General features: G+C 45.1%; 5 protein-coding genes across 9 annotated transcripts; 1 reads left to right on the top strand and 4 right to left on the bottom strand.

The window, feature by feature from the left end:
• Positions 1–392: 392 nt before the first annotated feature.
• Positions 393–16,032, bottom strand: LOC115761173 (neurexin-1). Of its 4 annotated transcripts, none has more exons than XM_030702834.1 (13): positions 13,899–16,024; positions 12,255–12,728; positions 11,882–12,193; positions 11,692–11,808; positions 11,247–11,631; positions 10,816–11,186; positions 10,633–10,753; positions 6,165–6,312; positions 5,337–6,094; positions 4,929–5,279; positions 4,677–4,867; positions 3,368–3,707; positions 393–1,442 (listed from the first exon to the last, which is right to left on the bottom strand). In XM_030702834.1, exons 1-13 carry the CDS (start codon positions 14,817–14,819, stop codon positions 412–414), a joined length of 5,520 nt encoding a protein of 1,839 aa, XP_030558694.1. In that variant the 5' UTR covers positions 14,820–16,024; the 3' UTR covers positions 393–411. The 4 variants fall into 4 exon arrangements, with proteins under 4 accessions (XP_030558694.1, XP_030558693.1, XP_030558691.1 ...); XM_030702833.1 differs by having other exon boundaries at positions 4,632–4,867; positions 10,642–10,753; XM_030702831.1 differs by having other exon boundaries at positions 4,632–4,867; positions 13,899–16,023.
• Positions 16,033–17,415: 1,383 nt separating this feature from the next.
• Positions 17,416–18,564, top strand: LOC115761191 (valacyclovir hydrolase). Of its 2 annotated transcripts, none has more exons than XM_030702863.1 (2): positions 17,416–17,580; positions 17,677–18,564. In XM_030702863.1, the coding sequence occupies exon 2, from the start codon at positions 17,688–17,690 to the stop codon at positions 18,534–18,536; it is 849 nt and encodes a 282-aa protein (XP_030558723.1). In that variant the 5' UTR covers positions 17,416–17,580; positions 17,677–17,687; the 3' UTR covers positions 18,537–18,564. The 2 variants fall into 2 exon arrangements, with proteins under 2 accessions (XP_030558723.1, XP_030558722.1); XM_030702862.1 differs by having other exon boundaries at positions 17,433–17,584; positions 17,677–18,563.
• On the bottom strand, positions 18,549–19,227 carry LOC115761192 (protein D3). Its single transcript, XM_030702864.1, has 2 exons — positions 18,792–19,227; positions 18,549–18,729 (listed from the first exon to the last, which is right to left on the bottom strand). Exons 1-2 carry the CDS (start codon positions 19,184–19,186, stop codon positions 18,594–18,596), a joined length of 531 nt encoding a protein of 176 aa, XP_030558724.1. The 5' UTR covers positions 19,187–19,227; the 3' UTR covers positions 18,549–18,593.
• Positions 19,228–19,362: 135 nt separating this feature from the next.
• On the bottom strand, positions 19,363–20,268 carry LOC115761185 (protein D3). The gene is made up of 2 exons (XM_030702848.1): positions 19,651–20,268; positions 19,363–19,593 (listed from the first exon to the last, which is right to left on the bottom strand). The coding sequence occupies exons 1-2, from the start codon at positions 20,049–20,051 to the stop codon at positions 19,455–19,457; spliced, it is 540 nt and encodes a 179-aa protein (XP_030558708.1). The 5' UTR covers positions 20,052–20,268; the 3' UTR covers positions 19,363–19,454.
• A 316-nt stretch (positions 20,269–20,584) lies between these two features.
• On the bottom strand, positions 20,585–22,508 carry LOC115761197 (AP-2 complex subunit mu). Its single transcript, XM_030702875.1, has 3 exons — positions 22,332–22,508; positions 21,818–22,256; positions 20,585–21,760 (listed from the first exon to the last, which is right to left on the bottom strand). Exons 1-3 carry the CDS (start codon positions 22,506–22,508, stop codon positions 21,063–21,065), a joined length of 1,314 nt encoding a protein of 437 aa, XP_030558735.1. The 3' UTR covers positions 20,585–21,062.
• Positions 22,509–22,727: the final 219 nt, after the last annotated feature.

The raw sequence follows: 22,727 nt of genomic DNA, 5'->3' as shown, positions 1-22,727 counted from the left end.
ACTTAGGCATATTTTGTTTGCTGAATTTTTTGTTTTAATTTGTCTTGTAACTTTTTTGAATACCTTTAAAACTTAATGCGTATGCAGCTAAAATATTATGTGTTTATTTGTATTGATTTGTGTGGAATGTCCATTTGCTAACAAACGAATCCGTGCGGGCTTTGCTTATTATCCTTCCGTCATTTGTACACTTTGTCAATGCGTGTGTCTAGTTAATTAACGCCATGAGATTGCTAAATAAACATATATATATATATATTTAATTTGTTGTGTTTTTTGTTGCATGCGTTTAAATATAAATGAAGTAAAGTACTTGGGTTTGTCTTTCGGTTCAACTGGATCAACTGGATCACCTGTCGTATTGCTAATTTGACGCTGTTTGTTTGTAGCTGGCGTTGGCGTTGGCGTTGCTTACACATACCACTCCTTGACATCCTTGGAGTCGCGCTTCTTGGCCTTCGGCTGCACCAGGCCCGCCATCTGGGGTCGCCCGTCGCTGCCGTAGCCGAGCGAGCCGCTGCCGCTGGACATCATGCCACCGCCTCCTCCACCAGCTCCGTTGATGTTGTGATGCTGCTGCTGCTGCTGCTGCTGCTGCTGCTGCAGCTGGTGCTGACCGTGAAGCTGTCCGGGTAGCCCGCCACCGGCTGCCTGATGATGCTGCCGCTGCTGATGGTACGAGCCATTGGTGCTGGTGTTGCCCAGGAGCGCGGCATTCGGATTATGCGAGCCGTAGGCGGCGGCTTTTTCGCTCTCCGTCTTGTAGCCGCGATCGCCGTTCGACTTGAGCCACAGCACCAGCAGGATAACCAGGATAACCGCAATTAAAATGCCCGCCACAATGCCTATAATCATGGCTGTGCGCTCTTCCTCAATGGAATTAATGCGTCCACCCTTGCCGCCCTTGGGCCGATAGCTGTTCACATTGCTGTTGTAGGTGGTGCCGCCATAGGGCCCGTATGGCGGCGGATCTGGCTGGGGTGGCAGCGGCGGGGGCATAGGAGGCAACTGGTGGTCGTCAGGCAGCTGCATGCGCTCATGATCCCGGTTGCCGCCGCCAGCTCCGCCGCCGCCGCCGCCTCCTCCTATCGCCACGTAGATATCGTGCGTGGTTTCGCGCTCCGTGACCGTGGTGCGCAACTCCGGCTGTGCTGTTGTCGTGCTTGTCGTGGTTGTTGTTGTCGTCGTGGTTGTTGTCGTCGTGCTGGAGCTGCTGCTCGGCTGGCTGCTGCGCTGCGTGCTGGTGCCCGCGCTGCTGGACGTGCTGCTTGGCTGGCTGCTGGATGAGCTGCTGCTGCTGCTGCCGGCACTGGACATTGTGGTCATATAGGTGGAGGTGCTGCTGCCCAATCCGCTGCTGCTGCTGCTGCCATGTTGCTGCTGCTCAGTGGTGAGATCGCTGCGTCCGGTTGTGGATGCGGTCACCAGCTCGATGTTGGACTCTGTAAGTGGTTAGCACCGGTTTTTAGTGACTGATTTGGAATACTGAGCTGTGCTGCGAGTGCTGCTTGTGCTGCCTGTGCTCTGTGCTGTGGCAGTGCGTGTGCGCCCCGCCCCCAGAAAGAGAGTATTTATCTGACGTTGGACTTTAGTTTTCATAATTTATTGAACGTAAACTTAGAGAGCCTAGTTCGATATTGATATTGAGAGATATGCTGGCTGATATGTACAATTGGAAGAGAGAACTAAACGTACATTTAGGTACTTATGCAGCTAAGCTAATTTTGTATGTAAGTTTGTAAATTATTTATGCAAAAATACTTTCTTTCCATCAATCACACGTCTCGCTACGGGTATATACATACATTTACATATCGAGTGTTTGCATACAACATACATACACATTTGATTTTTAAATATATTTTTTAAATACACGTTTTTTTCAGCGAACATATTTCGATGCATTGGGTCTCAAATAAAAATAATTTGTAAAAAAAAAAATGTATATATCTTAATTGAAGATTTTTGTAATGAAAGAAATGTTTTTAAAAAATATTTTCCTCAAATGAGATTTTTGTAATGAAGGAATTTTTTTTTAAATAATTTCCTCAAAACATCAATAAAGTTCGATAGTGTTATTATCTCCCTGATCCTTGAACCCAGCCCGAACGCTTTTTTATGTGTTGCTTTAATAGTTGTAGGATTAATTGGAGTTGTTGTTGTTGTTGTTCGATATCTTGTTGCTGTTGTTGGTGGTATTGCTCAGATACATATAATACATATATGCTTAATATATATATATATATATATATATATATATATATATGGATATATATAGGTATATAAGTAGTTAGACACTGTCTAAGTATTTAGGCGCTTAGCCTATGTGCATTGCTTTGTATTTGCATATCGCATTTCGATTTCTTTTAGTTTTAGTTAAATTTACAGAGTATCCAAGGCGCAATCACAGTCAGAAATATGAAGACGTGTTCACATTCTGAAAGAGACACATAAGGCGTACTCATTGTCAGTTCAAATTAGAAGCATCATCAACAACAAAGTGGATGAAGTGGGCGACTTTTTTTTTGGCGCTGAAGCTGAACTGAGGATGACACGAGTTGAGTGAGACTGAGCTGAGTATTGATTTTGAAAGTTGAGTTTCGAGATATTGAATTGAATTGAAACACTCAACATAGATATATATAGAGACTGGACAACTAGCGTAAGAGAGTGAGAGCACGCATATTTTTGTTCGAATTGTTGCTTGTGCAAACACACACACACACACAAATTTAAATGATCCCTAAACACAAGGAGAGCGCATTGAGAGAGCACTGAGAGTAAGTGAGAGCGATGCCGTTCTACCACACTGAGAGGAAGCCAAAGCAGTTTCCTGTAGTGGGAGCGAGATAACACACAAATCATTTGTATTTCTTACTCTCTTTGCTGTCTGAGCATGCTCGAGCGACAAAAAAATGCGTCGTCCCATTCTTGTACTCTATTTGTCCAGTCTATATAGGTTCTATGCTTCGTGTTGAACTGATCTTAAACTGAACAATATGTGTGTGTGTGTGTGTGTGATATGTATGTCTGTGTTTGTGTGTATTTTTTGTAAGCGTTTAAAAGCGTAGCATAGTTCAAGGCGCATAAAAACCCAGAGTAGAAGAACATCTTTAACTGATAAGCGGCTTAACTAGAAGTTATATATGTGTGTCTACTAGGCATTAAAAACGAACCACATTCTACTTATATACGACTGTATATATATATATATATATAGGTATATATATTATATGTAGTCGAACAATACAGTTTTGGCTAGCTAATAATTGTGTCTGATGATGATGTGTGATGCAAATGTCAATGACAAAATGACACCACACTGGCAGAAAAAAACTATATAGAAAAATGGAGAACTTTATCTCACCTGCACCCTTGGCCGTGCTGGTCGACGTGAACTGCTCCGTTGTCTCTCCATAATCGCCGGAACCGTGCACACAGTCCTCATCATCGCAGGCGCGCTCCGTGCCATTGTTGTTCGTGTTGTTGTTGTTGTTGTTGTTGCGATCGGAGCCCAGATTGTTGTTGCCCTGCTGTGTGGTCGTCGTCTGCTTGGTGGGCGGCACATAGACGGGCGTTATTAGGTCATCCCCGCTGCCCGACTCAAATGGGGGCGTGCATTCGTCCTCGTCGTCGCCGCGACAACCGGACCCGGCCCCGGAGAAGATCAGATCGTCTATGGCGCCCGGATAGCCGCTCGCAGGCGTCTGTCGAGTAGAGTTCAAAGTCTAAATTTACTTCAGTTGATCTGGCGCCGACCTGGCCAAGCGGTTATATTGTTTGTTAGTGATTGTTACTTGAGTAGGTGCATTAGATTTGTATGTATGTTTACACTCGGAGAAAAAATCCGCAAATAATTAAAGTCTTGTATGAGATACAATTTAACTCATGATTTGTTCTCTGAGTATGCGAACTATTTGCAACTGTGTGCATGGATGTGTTAGCTCATGTATTATGTAGTGCAGTGTATTTGAGTACTTTGTGCTGGTTATGTATAGAGTCATGCAGCATTTGTGCGTTTAAACTGGCTTCAAAACGAGAAAATGTACAGTGCAAACAAAACGTTAAATCTATCTGGATATCAATGTATATCTATAGATGTGATTACTTAAAGGTATTATACATAATGCATATATATGATTATATGCATTGATTATTGCAAAAAACTAAGGTAAGTGGCAACTTCTTGAGGATTATTTGCTGGTGCTGGTTACAAAAAGCGTTACGTTAAGTTAAGTTAAGCATCGCTGACAGAAACAAGGGAAATGAATATATTAATAGTATATGAACGGAAATCAAATATGGCATTTACACTAGCTTAGACATTTAGTAGCTAATACGTTAGTTTTAGTTTAAGTTAAGGTTTTCAATGTGGAACTGAATTTCCCCCCAGCATCACATTTAAGGCTCAATCTCGAATGATTGATTCTTGAAGGATGTGTACTTGAGGTAGGAAAATCGGTTCACACAACGAATAAAGCTGATTAATTATTTCGATTTTATATTGGTTTTTGGTTTTGATTGATTAAAGAAAGAATTTTGAATAAACTTGTTTGTTACGATGAGAAAAATACTTTGGAAAGTTGAAAGTTGAGAGGAATTGAAATAAAATTTCAAATAAATTCCCTAACCTGCTGCATTCTCTGCAGATCATTTCTATCTAATACTCCAGTTACCAATTGAACATCTCCACGTATGGTGATATGCGGATCTCGCTCGACGGCCAGATCCAGGATACGCAGCTTGTTCACCGACAAGCCGGCGATGACGCCCGCAAACGGTCGCTCGATCCTGGTGCGACCGTTGCGGCTAAATTTGCCGCCCACCTGAATATTCGACATGGTATTGAAAACGGTCGAGTGGTGTCCTGTCGGAAAGATATTTAAATTCCATGAATGAGATCTAAGAAGAGAACTCCTCGAACTTACCCTGAGGCGTGAGCGCCTGCACATTGTAGTCGTCCAGCTGGAGCGTTGCGTTGCCGCCCTTGCGGGAGAAGCGTACGACATGGTAGGCATTGTCGTTTACCTTGGTGCCGATCTCGCCCAGCGGCAGGTCCACGCTGCCAATGTTGTACACCATAAAGATATTGCCCTCGACTATCTCCAGCTCCATGTAATCCTGTGTGGTCGAGCTCTCAATGCGCAGCAGCACGGCATCCGGCTTGGTGGTAATGAAGCCCAGCGCAATGTTGTCCTCCTCGGTGTCCGCCTGTGCACTCTCCGGGAAGCTGTACTGCACCATGCCCTTGCTGTTGCCGAATTCATATGCAATGGATTCTACAAGATTGGGAATTAATGTGTTATTTTAGCATCACTTTCTGAAATAGAACCCACCGTCATAGCAGGTTGGACCCGTGTACGAGGTCATGTCGCACTCGCAGGCATACGCATTCCATTGCTGGACACAGACGCCGCGATTGGCGCACGCATTCTGGCTGCACTTGGTGGGTCCTTCGCAGCCGCTGACCACCAGCGAGCTGGGCACAACCGCATCGCTGGTCAGTGAGGGCGAGCTATCGCCCAGATCCAACGAAGCCAGGCAACCCTCGAAGCCGGAGCGGGAGGATATTGAGCCCGGCAGCTTTGAGTACATGTCCTTGAATACGCCGCCAATATACAGGATGCCCGCCAGCTCGAGATGCATATTGTTGCCCGTTAATGTGATTATTTCAAAGGAATCGTCCACGGTCAAGGTGTGCGTCTTGGGCCCGGGTCGCCGAATGCTGACCTGATGCCAGCGATTGTCGTTCATGTGAATCCGCGACTTATCCCGCATGGTCACAGGCCCATCGCCCAGATCGAATGTGTAGTGTATGTGCCCGTTGACCAGCTCCACGGCCACGAAATCATTGCGTCGTCCGCCATTGAAGACCAACAGACCGTTGGGCTCCACGGTCTTGAAGCGAAAGTCTATAGAGATGCTGGTGTAGGCCTTAAGCATGGCCAGACCTATGTAGGAGTGCTTGGAGCGAAAGGTAGCCGCATGATACGGCTGTCCCGCCGGCGAGTTGACAAAGCGTGCCGTCAGCTTGAACGTGGCGCTGGGCAGTGCTGACAGCTCCGGTCCCAGCGATTTGACGATGTCCAGGTAACTATTAAAGGAGCCAATGGATTAAGGTGTTTCTTGTCATTTGAGAGCCAGAGATTATTTCCTTTGCTTACCGCTGACCATTGAATATGAAGCCCTGCATTTGGCCCACGAAGTTCGGCATCGTCGAGGTCATCTGTATCTCCTCCTCGGCATGGAACAGCCCGCCCAGGTGTATCGAACGTATCTCCATGGTACTGTGCCGTCCCAGTATTGTCTCAGCTGTGCAAAGAATACGGCAAAGATTGATAAACCTCGGGCTAGTACGGGCTAGCTGGGGCTTGCTCTAATTGTTTAGTTAGACTAGTACCGTTAACATTTGGTATAGGCATACATACAAACATGTATGTGTACTGTACTACATAGTATATATGTATATATACGAGATATGTTGTTGTTGTTGGTGACAAATTAATGTTTTAGTTACAAGAAGCACATACGCATTTGTATTCAAAACGGTGTAAGTAGTATATAGTAGGAGTATTTAGTAGTAGCAGAGTCAAAGACAATATAAACACCAAGAAGAGTAACGGCATAACACAAAATGCTCAAATTGAGAACGAAAACGAAATCAGTTTCGTTGCGCTCTCACAGCTGCAAGAGAGCAAAAATGCTAACAATAGTATTTTTGCTCAGCTTCGACTGTTATGTTATGTTTGTATGTGTGCTCATATTTGTACATATATAACGGCATATTTTTAGTGTGGCTTTTGCTGGCAATGAAATAAACGAAATCTGTATCATTTTCACTCTCACAGCTGAAAGAGCGTAAATGCTAAAAATAGAATCTCAGCTCCGGCTCTGCAAGCAATTATGTTTGTTGTCTGTTCATATACATACATAACGGCATATTTGAATGTGTTGTTATACACTGCACTGGCTTTGCTCATTCTTAGTGTTTTTTATTGTCTTTGGTAGAGTATATAGTGGAGTATATAGATGTATATGCATTAAGTAGACATAGAGCTAAATTTGATTCAAAATCGTTTCGGGCAGTTGAATATTTAGTTAGGTGTCACTCGACAGTCGCAGCTTTTGGGTACATACTAAAGAAAGGTGCAGTTACGGATAGTTATCATATATATGGTATATATATATTTATGTAGATACGAGTATACGAACATACATACGTATACACATGTATGTGTGAACTGATAAATATAGAGAAAAATTAAAGATAAATGCTGCAGCTTTAAACCATGAATAATCGTTAGACTAGTGTAGTTAGGTAAAAAGGTATATATAGTTAGTTTAGTTAGTTGGGTGCGCTTGCTGATATACATACATACATATATCCAACCACATACATACAGAGTGGGTATATGTGTATGCCATTTTAAGGTTCTTATTTTTAGGTGTGTGAGATACAATTTCATTACGATTACTTTACGTAGCGGTGACATTTTTATTCATTAGGTGCATTGCTTGAAAGAATATAAACCAAAGATTAAAGAACGGAACAGAAAAAGAGTTGATAATAATTTATTTTTATTAATTTTTTGTTTCCTTTTTTCACCTAAACCAAACTCGAAAATAATCAAAAATATTCCTATATTAAAAAATAAAAAATATTGTGAATTTTGCTTCATATTGAACGACATTGAAACTAAACATCGATTGGCAATTTATACTCAAATTTTGTATAGTTAGTATAAATAGGTTATGTTATGTATGTGTGTGTGTGTGTGTGTTGGTGTGTATGCGTGTCACCTATACGTTGACTACGTCTAGCTAATAATGGTGCATTTGCCCCAACGGGCAGCGACCACAATGCGCATACGACGCGTGGGCCACGCGTGAGAATGATTGTTATCTGTACATGCAAATGACTGCCGAAAGCTATAACTGTAGTTATAAAGAGACTGCGAGAGAGAGAGAGTGAGATAGAAAGTGATAGAAATGAAATGGACTAAAACTAGGTGAAATGCAAAGTGGTTCACAATTGTTGCAGCTGCTGGCTTAACCATATAATTAGCCGCATTTGTATTTTTTTAAGTACTCGACAAAAAGAGAAATATGAGAGATATAGATATATTTATCGGGCATATCGTAGAGCGTGGCATGTACAGCAAGTCATGCGATTTTTGGCTATAGTTTATTCAAACTTAATAATTTTGCTTCCTATTTTTTTTTTTTTTTTAGTTGTTACGTTCTCATTTATTTCAGGTGCGCACATGCAAACGCTGACGTGTGTGGTGTGTGCAAAGTTATTGGTGTGCGTGCGTGTGTACATAACAACCGAGGTGCAGCAAATATTCGCGTGTGCTTGTGTGCGCGTGCGTGTGTGTGCGTGCGCGAGTATGTGTGCAACGCCTCAAGCTGGCCACGGCGAGCAGCCAAGTTCGTCAACAGGAGCCGCCTGGCTGCTGGCGCCGGCGCCGCTTCTTGGCGAGTTTGCACATTTACGACACTTACACAACGAGAAACTAGTTTGGACACGCTAATTAAGACGTAGTTATTAACTAGTACATTAGTAGTTTACTTAACACAAAGCTAATTACATATTAAATGGTGCAAAATTACAGCCCTGGGTGCTTCCAAACATTGTTTTGCCTTCTCGTCTCAATAAGTCACAGGTCGCGTGCGCTCGGACACCATTTTCTTTTTCATTTACAGTTTCTTTTTCGCATTTTCATTTTCATTTGTCGTCACGCTCGCATCCTTAACGCGACTTTTATCGAGCGATTTGGCAAAAAAATGCTTCACCGAGTTCTTGCGTGTCGATTTTTTTTTTTTGTTTTGCTCTCGCCTTAAAGAATTGAAATTGCAATTGAAATATTTTCCGTTGGTTTTTCTTTACTTTCTTTACACGTTTTTCGCTTTTCATTGTTGCTGTTTGCATTTTGAAATAGAAAAGATCGTTAAGATCACATTTGTGATTAGAAAATTGCATTTGCATTCGACATTAGTTGCTGTTGTTGCTGCTGCTGCTGCTGCTGCTGTTGTTATGCTTTTGTATATATAGAAACACAAAAAAGTGTATGTATTTTAATTACACACTCCTGAAACAGTCTGTTCACATACCACACGTGTCGTTTAATTATTAAATGGCAGTTATTTAAACACACTTTCTTTGTTTAGCTTATACTTAGTATGCCTGTAAGTACAAATCTTTGATATTTACATGAAAACAATAGCAAATCAAATCATAAATTATAAACAATTTACAATGCTTGATGTTGAGTCTGACCAATCAAAACAGGGATGTTTTGTGACGTCACATTATCAATTGCCAGTTATAACAGAAGCACACACACGGACACTCTGGCAGCAGGGCCCATGTAACAGATTATGTTAAGCATTAATGTTAAAAGCAGTCTGCAGACTACAGAAATGAAAATTTTTGTATTTTCGAATTAATTAATTAATTTAGATATTCGATAAGCCATCAACTCAACATCAAGGTCATAATAATGTTGTTCATATAATTGAAATGTAACCCAAAGATGAATATTCATGTACATCTATAAGTACTCAATATGATAATATTTTCAAGGACATAACAATTTACAAGACAATCAATTTCATATGGATATGTATAACATTCAATGCGATTTTGGCAGCTGTACACCTGGATTTGTCTTTTAAAACGAAATCTATTTTTGTTTGTTTAAATGTATTCTTATTTATACATAAGAGAATATGCATACATAGTTTTATGTATGTTATGTAAATTCATTGAAATGTTAGTTTGGGTACTTGTATTGGCAATCATATAGTCGAAAATTAAACAAAATACTTATATGACAGAGTAGAGGTATCGCAAATGAAAACACAACATCAAGATGTTTGAAAAAGTCTCAAAAAAATCTAACGAGAGTCAAATAAATGATAATGAACGAGTATTCAAAATGGAATCAACATCTTCGTCTTTTTGAATCCAAAATCAATTCAAATACAAAGTAAACGGAGTGTGGATAGTTAAGGTTGTTACGTAATTACGTGAAAGAGGCGTTAAATGTATTGGTGTGAATATGGGTATATAATATGTATGCAAATTTCCAAATGCCGTTAAGAAATGAGAAATTCAAAATGAGAAATGAGCATCAAAGAAATGTTTGGGAAAGCAAACGTAACGTATATATATTTTTAAGGTTCTCCTTATGTTATTTCCTTATCAATATCCTTTTTTTTTTATTGTGTGTGTGTGTGTGTGTGTGTGTGTGTGCGTGTGTGTGTTTATTGTTGTGCACGTGTGTTTGTAAAAGTTAAATAAAAACTCTCTCAAAGTAAAAATTGAAGTTTAGAAAAACCAAAAAAAACCGCTGCTGACTGCACTTTTTAAATTGAAATCCTAGCACCTTCACACACCTTCACGCAAAAGGGGGGCGAAGCAGGGTACATAACTGGCTATAACTGTCAACAATAATGCACAGGTCGATTGGAGCTGGGGCTTGAACTTGTTCTGCTTCAGATTGGAAACTAACAATCGAATAGGAGTTGCTTATGGATAGCGGGAGACTCGAGATTTGGGAGTTTCCTTTCAAAAAAACGACACGGCACGACACGTAGTAGGGCAATAGATGTGCTGTTGATACATACATAACATACCCCTGACGGGGGGAGCCCCGTCAACTTGTAGACGCAGATTGGACGCTCTGCGCGAGAAGCGTATGGTGTGCCAATTATTGTCATTGAGCACCGATTGGCCAGCGAGCAGGTTCTGCAGGATATGGATACATGGACACAAATAGTTACTTGAAGCTGTGAAGTTAGAGCACGTACCTTTTCCCGATCGCTGAGCCGCACGCTGGCGCGAATACGACCCGCTACTAGCGCGATCTCTAGGCGATCCGGGGAATTGGATTCGGCGCTGGTTAGGAGCAGGAGACCGGCCGGTCGCGAGGTCTTGAAGCGTATGACCAGCTCCTCCGTTTGCGTCTTAGTGCCCTGGCCATTGGCCAGCCAAATGGTCATGTGTTGGCTGCCATTGAAGGCCAACGTGGCCAGCTCCCGGCCGCAAGTAGGTCCGCCGTACAGAGTTGCCGAGCAGTCGCAGATGGGTCGGTTCCAGCCCTCCAGACAAGTGCCACCATTCAGGCAGGGATTGCCGCTACACACATTGCCCTGCACATGGCACGAGGGCTTGACAGAAGCTGCATAAAATTTGAAATTAGGCTATGTTTAATGTGTACCAAAAGGCACGGCACACTCACCGGAATCCTGCACGCGTGCAAAGGCAGCTATATCGATCGCCTTGCCGCTAAGCACCAGGTCACGCAAGCAGCCGACAAATCCTTGACGCAGCGTCGCTGTCCAGATGGCCGCCGGCCAGGCAACGCTGTTGTAGGCGGGACCAACGCCACCCACATACATGTGTCCGTCTAGCTCGAGTATGGTGCCGTCGCCGGGCGTGCGAAAGTCGTTCCACACACCGTCCACGCTGACCTTGGCATCGCGGCCGTTGCGGCGCAGAATGAGATCGTGCCAGTCGCCATCGTCCACACGACGTCGCGAGGCGCGTATCTTCGAGGCGCCCGATCCCAGATCCAGATGTATGTAAATGTGCCCGTTGAGTAGCTCAATGGCAATCAACACAGGCTAGAAAAGATGAAAGATTAGCAGAGGGAGGAGAATTACAATCAAGGCTTAGGGGCTTACGTTTTTGGCGCGTGGCTGCTTGGAGCCCGTGGCTAGTATGATGATGCCATTGGGTTCCTTAGTCCGGAATTTAAAGCTTATCGAGCTCTGCTTGCCCGTCTCCCAGGGGGGCAACACCTAAAGGGGCCGGGGATAGGGGTTAACCCTTTACAGAAGCAACTTGACAAAAGCAACTTGCCAGATAACTTACCAAATGGGATTCGCGCGTGGTGAATGTGACCGGGTCCTGGGGATCGCCGCTGGGGCACTGGTATTCCACATTGCCCGCCACCTGTATTAGCTTGGAGCCGCTTTTAGCCAGATCGATGAGATTCAGGTTCAATGTGTCCGCCGAAAACTCCACCTTGCGCAGGCAGCCCACGAAGTTGTTGTGCACGCGAGCGCCGAGCAGAGCACGAGGATTGACAGCGCCGCCGACGTAGACGCGCGAGGAGGAGAGCATGGTGAACTTGCCGGCGATGTGCGAGTGATCCGTGTAAACGTCATCCACCACCGTTACGAGCTGTGAAAGCAGCGCCTATCAGATCTTGGCCCTTGTGCAGCTTGTGGAAATAAATACGCACCCGACAGAAGCTGGTTATGGACGAGATTTCCTGAATGCGGCGATGGACGGTCACCTTGTGCCACTGATGATCATCGAAACGCACCTTGGCGGGCTTTATGTGCATCTCCTGCTTGCCGTTGGCCAAGCCCATGGTTAGCGAGACGCCCCCGTCGCGCAGCGCCAGGTTCAGATAGTCAGTACCGTGGCCCGTGTAGAAGAGCAGCCCGTTCGGCTGCCGGGTGCGAAAATAGAAGGAGATGGCATCCTGGGCGCTGACAATGGGCTCTGCGCCCGTCTGACCCAAATCGTACGAGAGGAACTGTGTACCGCGGAACGTTGCTTCGGATGGCGCCTTCTCCTTCTCACAATACTGGCCGTCATACTCCAGATTACGACACTCGCATATTGGACCCGAATCCGTGGATATGCATATGCCGCCATGCTGGCAGGGATCGTTGCGCTCACAGGCGTCGGTTGTGTTGCCGCGAACGCCCTACAACAATTTTAAGCAAGTCAAGAATGGATGCAAAGAAGAGATTTAAAGGAAGATTGCACTTTAATGCATTCTTAACTGCTCCTGAAACTGATTTTCAATTGAAATAGTCCCCCTTCGGCACACTTTGTAAAGCTATGCATTAAAATGCTGCCAGTAACGGTTTCAACTATTGATGACAGCTACGCAACGCGAAGCTACACCTCCTATCGATAACTTTCTAAGTTATCGCACAAGACAACGTGCGATAACTAAAAAAAAAGAGTGTTAGACAATTATAGAAGATCGTAGAGTTAGTTATACCTTCAAAGCTACATACATAAATATGTTGTTATTAATGGTTTTAACTATCGTAGCAGGCTGATAGCGAGACACTGTTGTGTGCCCAGCTTCACCTCCTATCGAAAACTTTCTTAGTTATCGCACAATACATAACGAGCGATAACTAAGAAAAGAGTGTTAGACAATTATAGAAAGTCTCATTCGTTAGCAAAGAAACGAATAAAGACGTGATTTTACTTTGCGGACATTGAAAGACTTTCGGATTGTAACGGTTTCAACATAATGTTGGGTAATTCATTCCCTCACAAACGGAATATGGGCGATGCAACGTATTATGTGTGGAAATTGGGGATCGAATGGTACGAGTAAGCTTTAATTTTCACACGGACGGGAAATTAATGAAAAAGATTAATTGGACTAGCAAAGGTCGGGTAATATCTACTATACTAATGAAATCTTTAAACCACATTCCCTTCGAAGATGCTTGGGTTTTGCAAGAAGAGTGAAACACGTCTTAAAAGGTCTTTGGAAATAGTTTTGAGCTTGAAAATTCACCAACCAATTTCTTGACCCCCTTTTCCCCCCAAGGAGAGATGGATTTTCACAAGGTATAAAACACTTCTCAAATTAATTTGAGCAAAGATCATGGAAAATGAGATTAAATCTGATCGAATTTTGAACGAAAATGTTTGAAATAAGCGTTTTTCACTCTTTTTCCACACTGCTTCCTGCTTGGGCTATGCGTTGATCAGTCAGTCAATCAGTCCGTCGGTCCGGCAATCAGTTCGTCAATTCGTCAGTCCTTCTGTCCGTCAGTCAGTCAGTCAGTTAATCAGTCATTCAGAGAATAATAAGTACTCGCGTATATTCAAAATAGTTTTGTCTTACCCTCATTCCTCTTTCGCGGGGTGGCATCTCGCCATGGTCGCAAGGCGCGTCGCCACATTTAATGTCGCGCGGCTGCTTCATTTCCTGCCGCCTGGTGATGCCGCCCGGCTGATCCGCATAGACGAGATTGCGAATAGCGCCACGGAAGCGCGGTTCAAAGATGACACTGGGCAGGGCCAGCAATGCGAGCTTGCTGCTGTACCAGTTGGGCATGCCGCCCACATAGACATCCGAGTTGCTGGCGAATTTGCCGAACTGGAACTCCTTGCCCTTGGTGGAACGCTGCTGTGAGACGCCGTCGACGATCAAGGAGGTCTGATCATCGTTGCGCAGCACCTGCACCTTATGCCAGTGTCCGTCGTGCAGCTCGCGTCCCACCGTTATGATCTGGGCACCGCCGCCCAGATTGTAGCGCAGACGCAGTGCGCCCTCGACCAGCTTGAGCTCGAAGAAATCGTAAGTGCCGCCGTCGTCCGTATAGAGCACCAGGCCGTTGGGCTGCTCCGTCTTGAACTCCAGCTCCAGCGTGCCATTCAGACCCGTATACCATTTGCGAAAGGTGTAGAACGAGCTTTGCGAACCGTCCAGCTGGAAGCCAGCGCTGATCGTTATAAAACTGGCCACCAGGCTGACCAGAAGCGCCGTCACAATCAGCACCCGATATGAGCGACGATATTCCACCACGATGGCTGGCCGGGAGCAAGAGCGCGAACGACAACGACGCTGAGGACGCGAGGGCTGCGGGCGAGTCTCGGCGAGAACTCTTCGCCGACGGCGCGCCTTATTGAACAGCAAGTCGGAGGAAGAGGAGCAGGCCTTAGTGGTCGCTGGCTCGGGCAGTAGCCGGGTGCCATTATTATTATTATTCTCTGACAGCAGCTCGTCCATTTTGTGGGCGTTCTCAATGCTGTGGGCTGTCATTGCCGCAAGTGCATAGTCTGTGTCCGGATCTGTGTTGTATATTTATCTCAGGCTCTTTAACTCAGATATGTTGCACTTGGCGCGCGCTCATTCACACACACACAGCCACGCGCACGCACGCACGCACCAATGCAAGCATGAGGAGTTGCGCGCGTAAAACGTAAATGTCAGTTGCGTATTCGTATTCCTTTTCGTATTCGTATTCCAGTCCTTGACGGGCAGCTTTCCGTTTCTGGCGCGTGTCCTTGTATTGGTGTCTACTATTACTACACGCGAGCGAAACACTTTGGAATTTTATCCGCGCGTGTAACTTTCATTGAACTTTTCTTTGTGTAGTCGTGTGTGAGAGCGTCAATCAAAAGAGCGAGAGAGAATTAAAGAGAGCGAGAGAGCAAGAGAGTGGGAGAGAAAAGCTCGTCGTACGCAAAGTTGGCTGCGGCTGTTCTTACGCTGTTACGCTGTTACCGTTACTTATTTCTTTTGTTTTTTTTTTTCTTTAGCACAAATCACTTAAATTGTTGCTAATGTTGCCTTGTTTTCCACTTTCGATTGCAATGTTCTTTGAGTTTTTGGCATTTTGTAGATTTCATTTGCATATTGCTTGACAAATTGCTCAACAGCGTGCACATTCTTTTTTTTCACAATTTATTCGTGTTAGCAAACCGTTAGCAGCCGAATATGTAGCTTGGTGTAGGGGTGGCAAAAGCTCGCCGGATGCCCCCTCCACCCGATGCTACTGCGGTGCCCACAAGCGCCTCAACGTACATATACATACTAAAAATCGGAAAATTTTCACTGTACGTAGGCGAAAATTTTTAATGCCACATCAGAGTTAATATTTCCACGTATGAAAGAAACGAATTCCTTGTTAGTTTACCAGCACCTCTTATTATTTGAACTATTGATTTCACCTTTTAGTTCAAGCACTCGATTTGCTTACACAACTGTTCAACTCGATTTGTAACACACTTTTTTGTATTTATAACAATTTTGATTTAACTTTTGTAAGGATATTGAAGCTGATGAGATGTGTGCATGAAAATTTTTGGAGAATTTCTACCCAAATAGGGATACAAAAATTAAATGTCGAATTTTTTCAAAGCGCCACCCGCTGCTCCAGGTTTTAATATCGATCTGCGCTGCATTCACGACAAGACTGAACTGCAATTTCAAACTCAATTTCTTCGCAGCGTTTCCAATGGATAACGAAAGCTCCGACAGCGTTTTCACAGAGTGCCAGCAGGCGGCTTAGGCGACATAGCCTAGACGCTACGCTGAGTACAAATTGTACACGAATAACAATCGTTTACACTCTACAACAAGGCAGTAAGCTATTCTAATAATTGAACAATTTCTGCTTGCTTGGGTGAAAATAGTTTCGGTTGTACTCTTGTTCGCGCCTGGGTGTATGCTACGAATAAGCCTGACTGCCGTGTGTAGGGCATCAGAATGCCAAAAATTAAAAGCTTCCTTGCTTCGACGAGCCATGCATATGCGTACTACTAACATACATATGCACACACACACACATACAGGCACGCACGCACACACAGAAGCACACTCACACACATGCGTAATGAGCGCAGAACACGCAGGTTCATAACCTGCACCACTCGAAGCGTATTAGAAGGGACAGAATATATGTACATACACTTATACAGGGACGTCTAGGACGACCCGTGTAAATGCCTTGACATTTATTACACACTTCACAACTTCGACAGCTCAGCGTCAAATTCGATTTGCATTTGCTGCTGCTGCGTGTGTGTGTGTGTATGTGAGCTAATGTGTGGGCTATTTGTGGGTTGCTTGACCACATGGGTTTCTGCAACGGGAACTCTTGGGTGAAGCGCGTATAATATGCAATTTTGCACGCATCTCGGAAGGCGGACACGATTATATTTGATGTACATATGAACATATTCTTCAGCATTGAAATCACGCACTAACCAGAATACAGAATGCATTTTAAATTTTATTATAATAATTTCCCATTTCGACACGAATTATATCCGCAATACCGCGTAGTCCTTACGGACGCTAAGACACACTGCTGCAATGTGCTGCAGCGACTGAGTGTTTCATAGCAAGAAGCTTTACAGCGAGTGCAGACAGGGTGATTCGGGCTAGCGGTGTCAGCTGAGTGCGGCGCCTTTAACAACTTGCTATAAATGGATAAAATTATGCCAATTTTATTTAGAATGTATGGTAGACACTTGGGTCTTATATTAATTTCAATTCAGGGTGAAATTTTGAAATGAATGCATGCTTTCGTGCGACATACAAATTGTGAATTATTGCCATACACTTTTTGGGGATTTGAATTAAGTAAAAAAGTTTTGGCCATGGAGCTTTAGACAAACTCTATCGATTTGATAGTCACGAAAATGCCAAGATACGCAAGGCCTTGTCCGAATTATGGGTCAACTTTTATGATTATGTATAAAAATAAAGTAATTTTTACAAATGGAAGGGAGACAAGAAGTTAGACGCGTCATTGCACATTAATAACAGCCCTGTGTACAATTTTTGAATACAATTAGTGATCAGTGTTAATAACAGTTCAACTAAATACTTAGTTATCGAACCAGTGCTGTAAAGCTCTACGCAGCAGGAGCGGATAATAACAAACAAAACGCAGAAAAGCTTGCCGGACGGAAATCTCCGCTGCCCGCGCCAGAGTTTACAGCTGTGCGATTTATCAGAGCGCTTATCGAGCACTTTACAAGGCACCTGTATGCGCACCTGTGTGTGCACCTGTGTATGTGTGTATTTACACAAACAAGAATGAAATCGCGCTAATTTAAAGTGCACTCGAAACGGACAATTTGACTAAAGTTTCTTTTGTTAATACCAGCTCCTTACGTAATGCTCTCAGCCACTCAACTGGGCCGTCTGGCAGCAGGTCGTATTTTGCCCGGACTTGTGGCTAGACGTGCCCACACGGAGCGCAAGGTGCGGGTAAAAGATGCTGGCGACCTGCACATTGTCGAATCCGGCAGCGGATCACGCAGTTTGCTGCTGATGCCCGGAGCTCTGGGTTCCGCCTGGACGGACTTCAAGCCACAAATAGAGCAGCTGCCCAAGCTGCTGCCGGATCATACGATAATCGCCTGGGATCCGCCGGGCTATGGCAAATCGGTGCCGCCGCAGCGCAAGTTTGGGCTGGAATTCTTCCGCGAGGATGCGGAGGCAGCCGTTAATCTGATGCGTGCCCTGAACAGACCCCGGTTCTCGGTGCTGGGCTGGAGCGATGGCGGCATCACAGCCCTAATACTCGCCGGACGTCATGCAGATGCGGTGGAAAAGCTGGCCATTTGGGGTGCCGGCGCCTATTTGAATGCGGATGAGGTGAAGGCGCTAAAAGCGATCCGGGACGTGGCCAAGTGGTCACCACGCATGCGTGAACCCATGGAGCGGGTGTATGGCGCCGAGCGCTTTGCCCAGTTGTGGGCAGAGTGGGTGGACGCCGCCTGCGCTTTCTATGCGCAGCGCGATGGCGACTTCTGCCGCACGGAAGTGGGCCAAGTGAAGGCGCCGACTTTTATACTGCACGGCAAAAAGGATCCAATGATTGCGGCTGAGCACGTGCCCTGGCTAAAGCAGCGGTTGCCACTGGCACGCTACCACGAGTTTCCCGACGGCAAGCATAACATCCACCTGCGCTACTCTGCGGAGTTCAACCAGCTCGTGGCCGACTTCTTCGAAGGAAAATAAAGCACGAAGGGATTTGCTTATGGAAAATTTATTGCTTTATGTTTTGGAACAGAGTGTTTATTTGATGTGGGCGCGAATGGTGGGCACATAGTCGTCGTACTGCGCCTGGAAGAAGTTGCCGGCAACGGGTGTGCCAAAGCTGTATTTGGCCACGTAGTCGCGGATCTTCACGTTGAGACGACCCTCCAGGGTGCTAAATGGGGAAAAAGAAATGGGATTACTTAAGGAATTGGTATATATTTGAGGAGCACCCACGTCTTGTTGATGAACTTGTCGCTGGTGATCTTGTCGCCCTGCTTGAACACGAAGAAGACGTAGCGATGCAGGCCGCTGCCCTCGGCCGGGCCGGCGCCCACATACTCGGCCAGAACCTGGCCGTCGGCGACCTTGTTGCCGGGAATGTTGATGACGGCCCAGTGGAGCACTTCACGCATCTTGGGATCGGTGCGGCTGGGCGCATCGGGATCGACCATGAGCAGAGTGTACAAAGCGCCAGCCTCGGCATCCCAGCTAACGGTGGGCTCATCCTTCACCTGTGTGGGCGTCAGCTCCTTGCCCAGATCCACCTGTGCGCCGGACGGATAGGTAACCGTTGCCCGCGCCTTGGGCTTCTCATCAACAATGTCGGGAATAATGCCGCTGGTGTCCATGGTGCTCTGTGATACTCTCTGTCTGGCGTTGAGGCAGTGACTCTGCCTTCGATGTCGCGCCGTGCGCTATTTATCGATCCGGGACGGCTGGCCGGCGCTTCCGCTGCCAAGTCATAGTTGGCTGTAATCAGTTTTGTGCACTTTTGGCTAGATAAAGATAAAGATAAAGACAAAGATAAAGATAAAGACACCCAGCTGATAGGGGCCCGGTGGACTTTATTGGCCAGAAAAATGACTACAGCATATTGCATAAATTTTGGAGTCCAAGCTAGCCGGTAATCTCCTTGTTCCGTATGGGCACATAGTCATCGTATTGCGCCTCATAGAAATTGCCGGCAATGGGCTGGCCCAATCCATGCTTGGCCGCAAACTGGCGGGTACTGAAGTTGAGGCGACCCGCTCGAGTGCTGCAATGGGCAACAGGATATCAGTAAAACCCGGAGCAGGAGCAATCTCTTACCCACCGTCTGTCTATGTGCAGCGACTCATCAATCCTTTCGCCTTGGCGGTACAGCAGGAATATATAGCGATGCAGTCCGGTGCCCTTGGGCGGGCCCGAGCCGACGTACTCCGCCAAAGTTTGGCCCGCACCCAATTGGTTGCCCGGTATATTGACCACGGCCCAGTGTAAGATCTCACGGAACTTGGGCTCTGCGCGACTGGGCGCATCGGGATCCACCATCAGTAGCGTATGGAGAGTTGCCTCATCGCCTTCCGCGGCCTCCCAGGTCACAAGCGGCTCGTCCTTTACCTGGGTGGGCGTCAGCTCGTTGCCCTCCTGGACAGCCACCTCACCCGCATAGCTGACCTTCAGCTTGTCCTTGGGCGGCGCCTCATCGAGCACATCGGGCACAATAGCATTCATTTTTTCGTCTTTGACTGACCAGGCGACGTGTAAAATAAAATCTCAGCCGGGCGATATCGATTTTCGTTATCGCCGTGGTAATTTCGTAATTCGATACGGTGATTCAGACAAATGATAAGGCAAAAGGTGGACAGCTCCTCCTCCTCCTCCTACTCAGCACACAAATACATTCATATGTATGCATATAATATAATTCCAATTAATTAATATCCAAACAAAATTGTCAGGCCTGGTGACAACTATCGTCGTCTTTATAAATCAAAAATGAACTTTGATCTGCGCAAGTTTTTCCAGATAGTAGCCCATGCACACGGCCACAGTCTAATATTTTATAGGTCTTTTAAAGATATCTTTATATATATGTATAGACAGACCTGTCCAAATTTATTGGATTTTTAACTGTGTGCATTTATCATTTGATTCCTAATTAACTTTAGCTGGGCCATTGATATATAAATGTATATATATAAAACCAGTTGACACACATCTCAACTATCAACTATATTTTATATAAAATGCTTGCTCATTTATTTGAGTATATGCATATCTTGCTATTTATTTATTAAACAATTCGATTAACACTTTGAATATCAATATTATTAGCGCGCTTTGACAGAGTTTTGGTCTATCAAATACATCCATGGGGGCAAACATTTAATATAATAATACATAAATCATAATTAGGTGTAAAAAGTGAGATTTAAGACGCGCGTAGTCTAATAAAATTACATAATATAATATTGTAAATAATAATATAATATAATGGTATGTTTAATATGTGCCTATATATGCATATATAGGTAGGTTAGAAGATGGGCCAACTATAATAAATATATGCATTTAAGGCCCGTTGCTGAAGAACTAAATTTGGAATATGCGACAGCATTTGTTCAATTCGATTGAGAGAAATTCCAATAACATTGAATATTGGCAAAAGCTTTCAATTCTCTTTCTTTTGTTGTCCTTGTGATACACTTGCTCGATTGCTTCCGGTAGGCCTGGAGCTGGGCTTTAACAGCGTGTCTCGTAGAGACCGCTGCGTCCGATGTAACGCACCCATTTGACCACATCGTGATCGGAATAGTTGAGCTTGGGCTCGAACACTTTCAGATAGCGCACCTTGAAGCCGGACGGTGCAAATGGCACCTCGAAGTTCATGGATATGGGCGGGCGTGTCCACTTCTTTTTGGTGTCCGTTTCGAGCAGTTCAATTTCGGCTGAAAGTTGGGTTTCCTTCATGCCCGCCATCCGTTTGATTTTCCACACAATCGCATTCTCGGAGGCCTTGTACTTGGCCTTGCCTTTCAGGCAAATCAACTGCACGCCCGATGTGTTGAGCGGTGTGGGTATCTTCACCTCGATCTTCTGGCCAAGCAGCGAGGGCTTAAAGTTTGACTTCAGCACGACCTTGGCCTCCATCTTGGTGCGGCCCACCTCGCGCACCAGGGGTATCACACGGAACGGCAGCGATATGTCCTTTGTTGTACGGTAGCGCATCAGCTCGAATTCACCGTCCGGCGGTATGAAGCTAATCGAATGCTCCGTTTCAAATTTGCTCAGCTTGACGCATTGATGGAACTGGCAATCGTCAATTACGACCACCGGCTTGCCGGAGCGCGATGTCTCCGCCTCGGAATTGCCCGAGAGGCCCCTGCCCTTAGATTCCATGACGATTTTATCGTTGATTCCAAACTTGCATTCAGGCATTCCTAAAAATCGAATTCAATTAATTATGATAATGATCGAAGAAGTAGATCGGGGCTCACCTGACAAATACGACTTCATGACTACTTTGCCGGCAACGTGAGCCGATAGCACCTGACCCTGGGGGCTCATCAACAGATTAACATACTCGAGCACATCAAGGAACAGTTCGTTGCGTCGATATTTGATGCCCTCGCGTCGCCAGCCAATCTGGCCGGTAACCTGTGAAGTTATTTGCATTTGCTCCTCCTTGGTGGCCGACTTGATGCCCTGCTGCGTAATGAACGTCTTTAGTGTACCCGAGTCGGTATTCTGCGGATAACCGAAATCCAAGATCTCGTCCAGCAGCTCATAGATGAGCACAAAGTTATTCTTGATGTTCTCCTCGGAGATCTTACCAAAGTAAGACTGCATCACCTCAATGATCTTGAGCAAGAACTCAAATACCATCGCAGCATTCACATTTTGCTTGGTGACCGCAGCCAGCCAAATGTTGGCACGCTAAAAGAGGCGGAGGAGAGGGGAAGGGAGCATAGATTAGAGGCTGGGCGGACATCCGGTTGACGTGGCACGTACCTTGATGTGGAAAAAGCTAGTTCTGGCAATGTTGGTCACCGGCGAGCGCACCTGCTGCCTGGCATGGATGACGTTGACTCGGAAAGCGTCCACGGCGTTGCGTCCGATGTCATCGCGATAAACTCGAGAGATTAATACCTCGCCCTTGTGGTTGTAAACAAACAAGCCACCAATCATCTTTGCGCTCTCTAGTTGCGGAAGCAAGCCTTGCGAATATTCGTACTCTTCACGATTAGCACTTGGCGGAAAACCAATAATTTTCCACAAATTTGGGGCCTCTTATCACTTTTCCACTAAAAAATCAATTGCTCTCGCACTCCCCTTTTTTCGATAAGCAACTTTACATCGCTACCATCGATAACAAATTGCTCAGTTTTTCAACACTGTCAACAAATC

The sequence above is a fragment of the Drosophila novamexicana genome, unplaced genomic scaffold (assembly GCF_003285875.2).
Source record: "Drosophila novamexicana strain 15010-1031.04,08,12 unplaced genomic scaffold, DnovRS2.1 tig00000463-arrow-arrow-pilon, whole genome shotgun sequence".
Classification (NCBI taxonomy): Eukaryota; Metazoa; Arthropoda; class Insecta; order Diptera; family Drosophilidae; genus Drosophila; species Drosophila novamexicana.
Note: the sequence above shows the minus strand (reverse complement) of the source record. Positions and strands in the feature narration are given on the sequence as shown.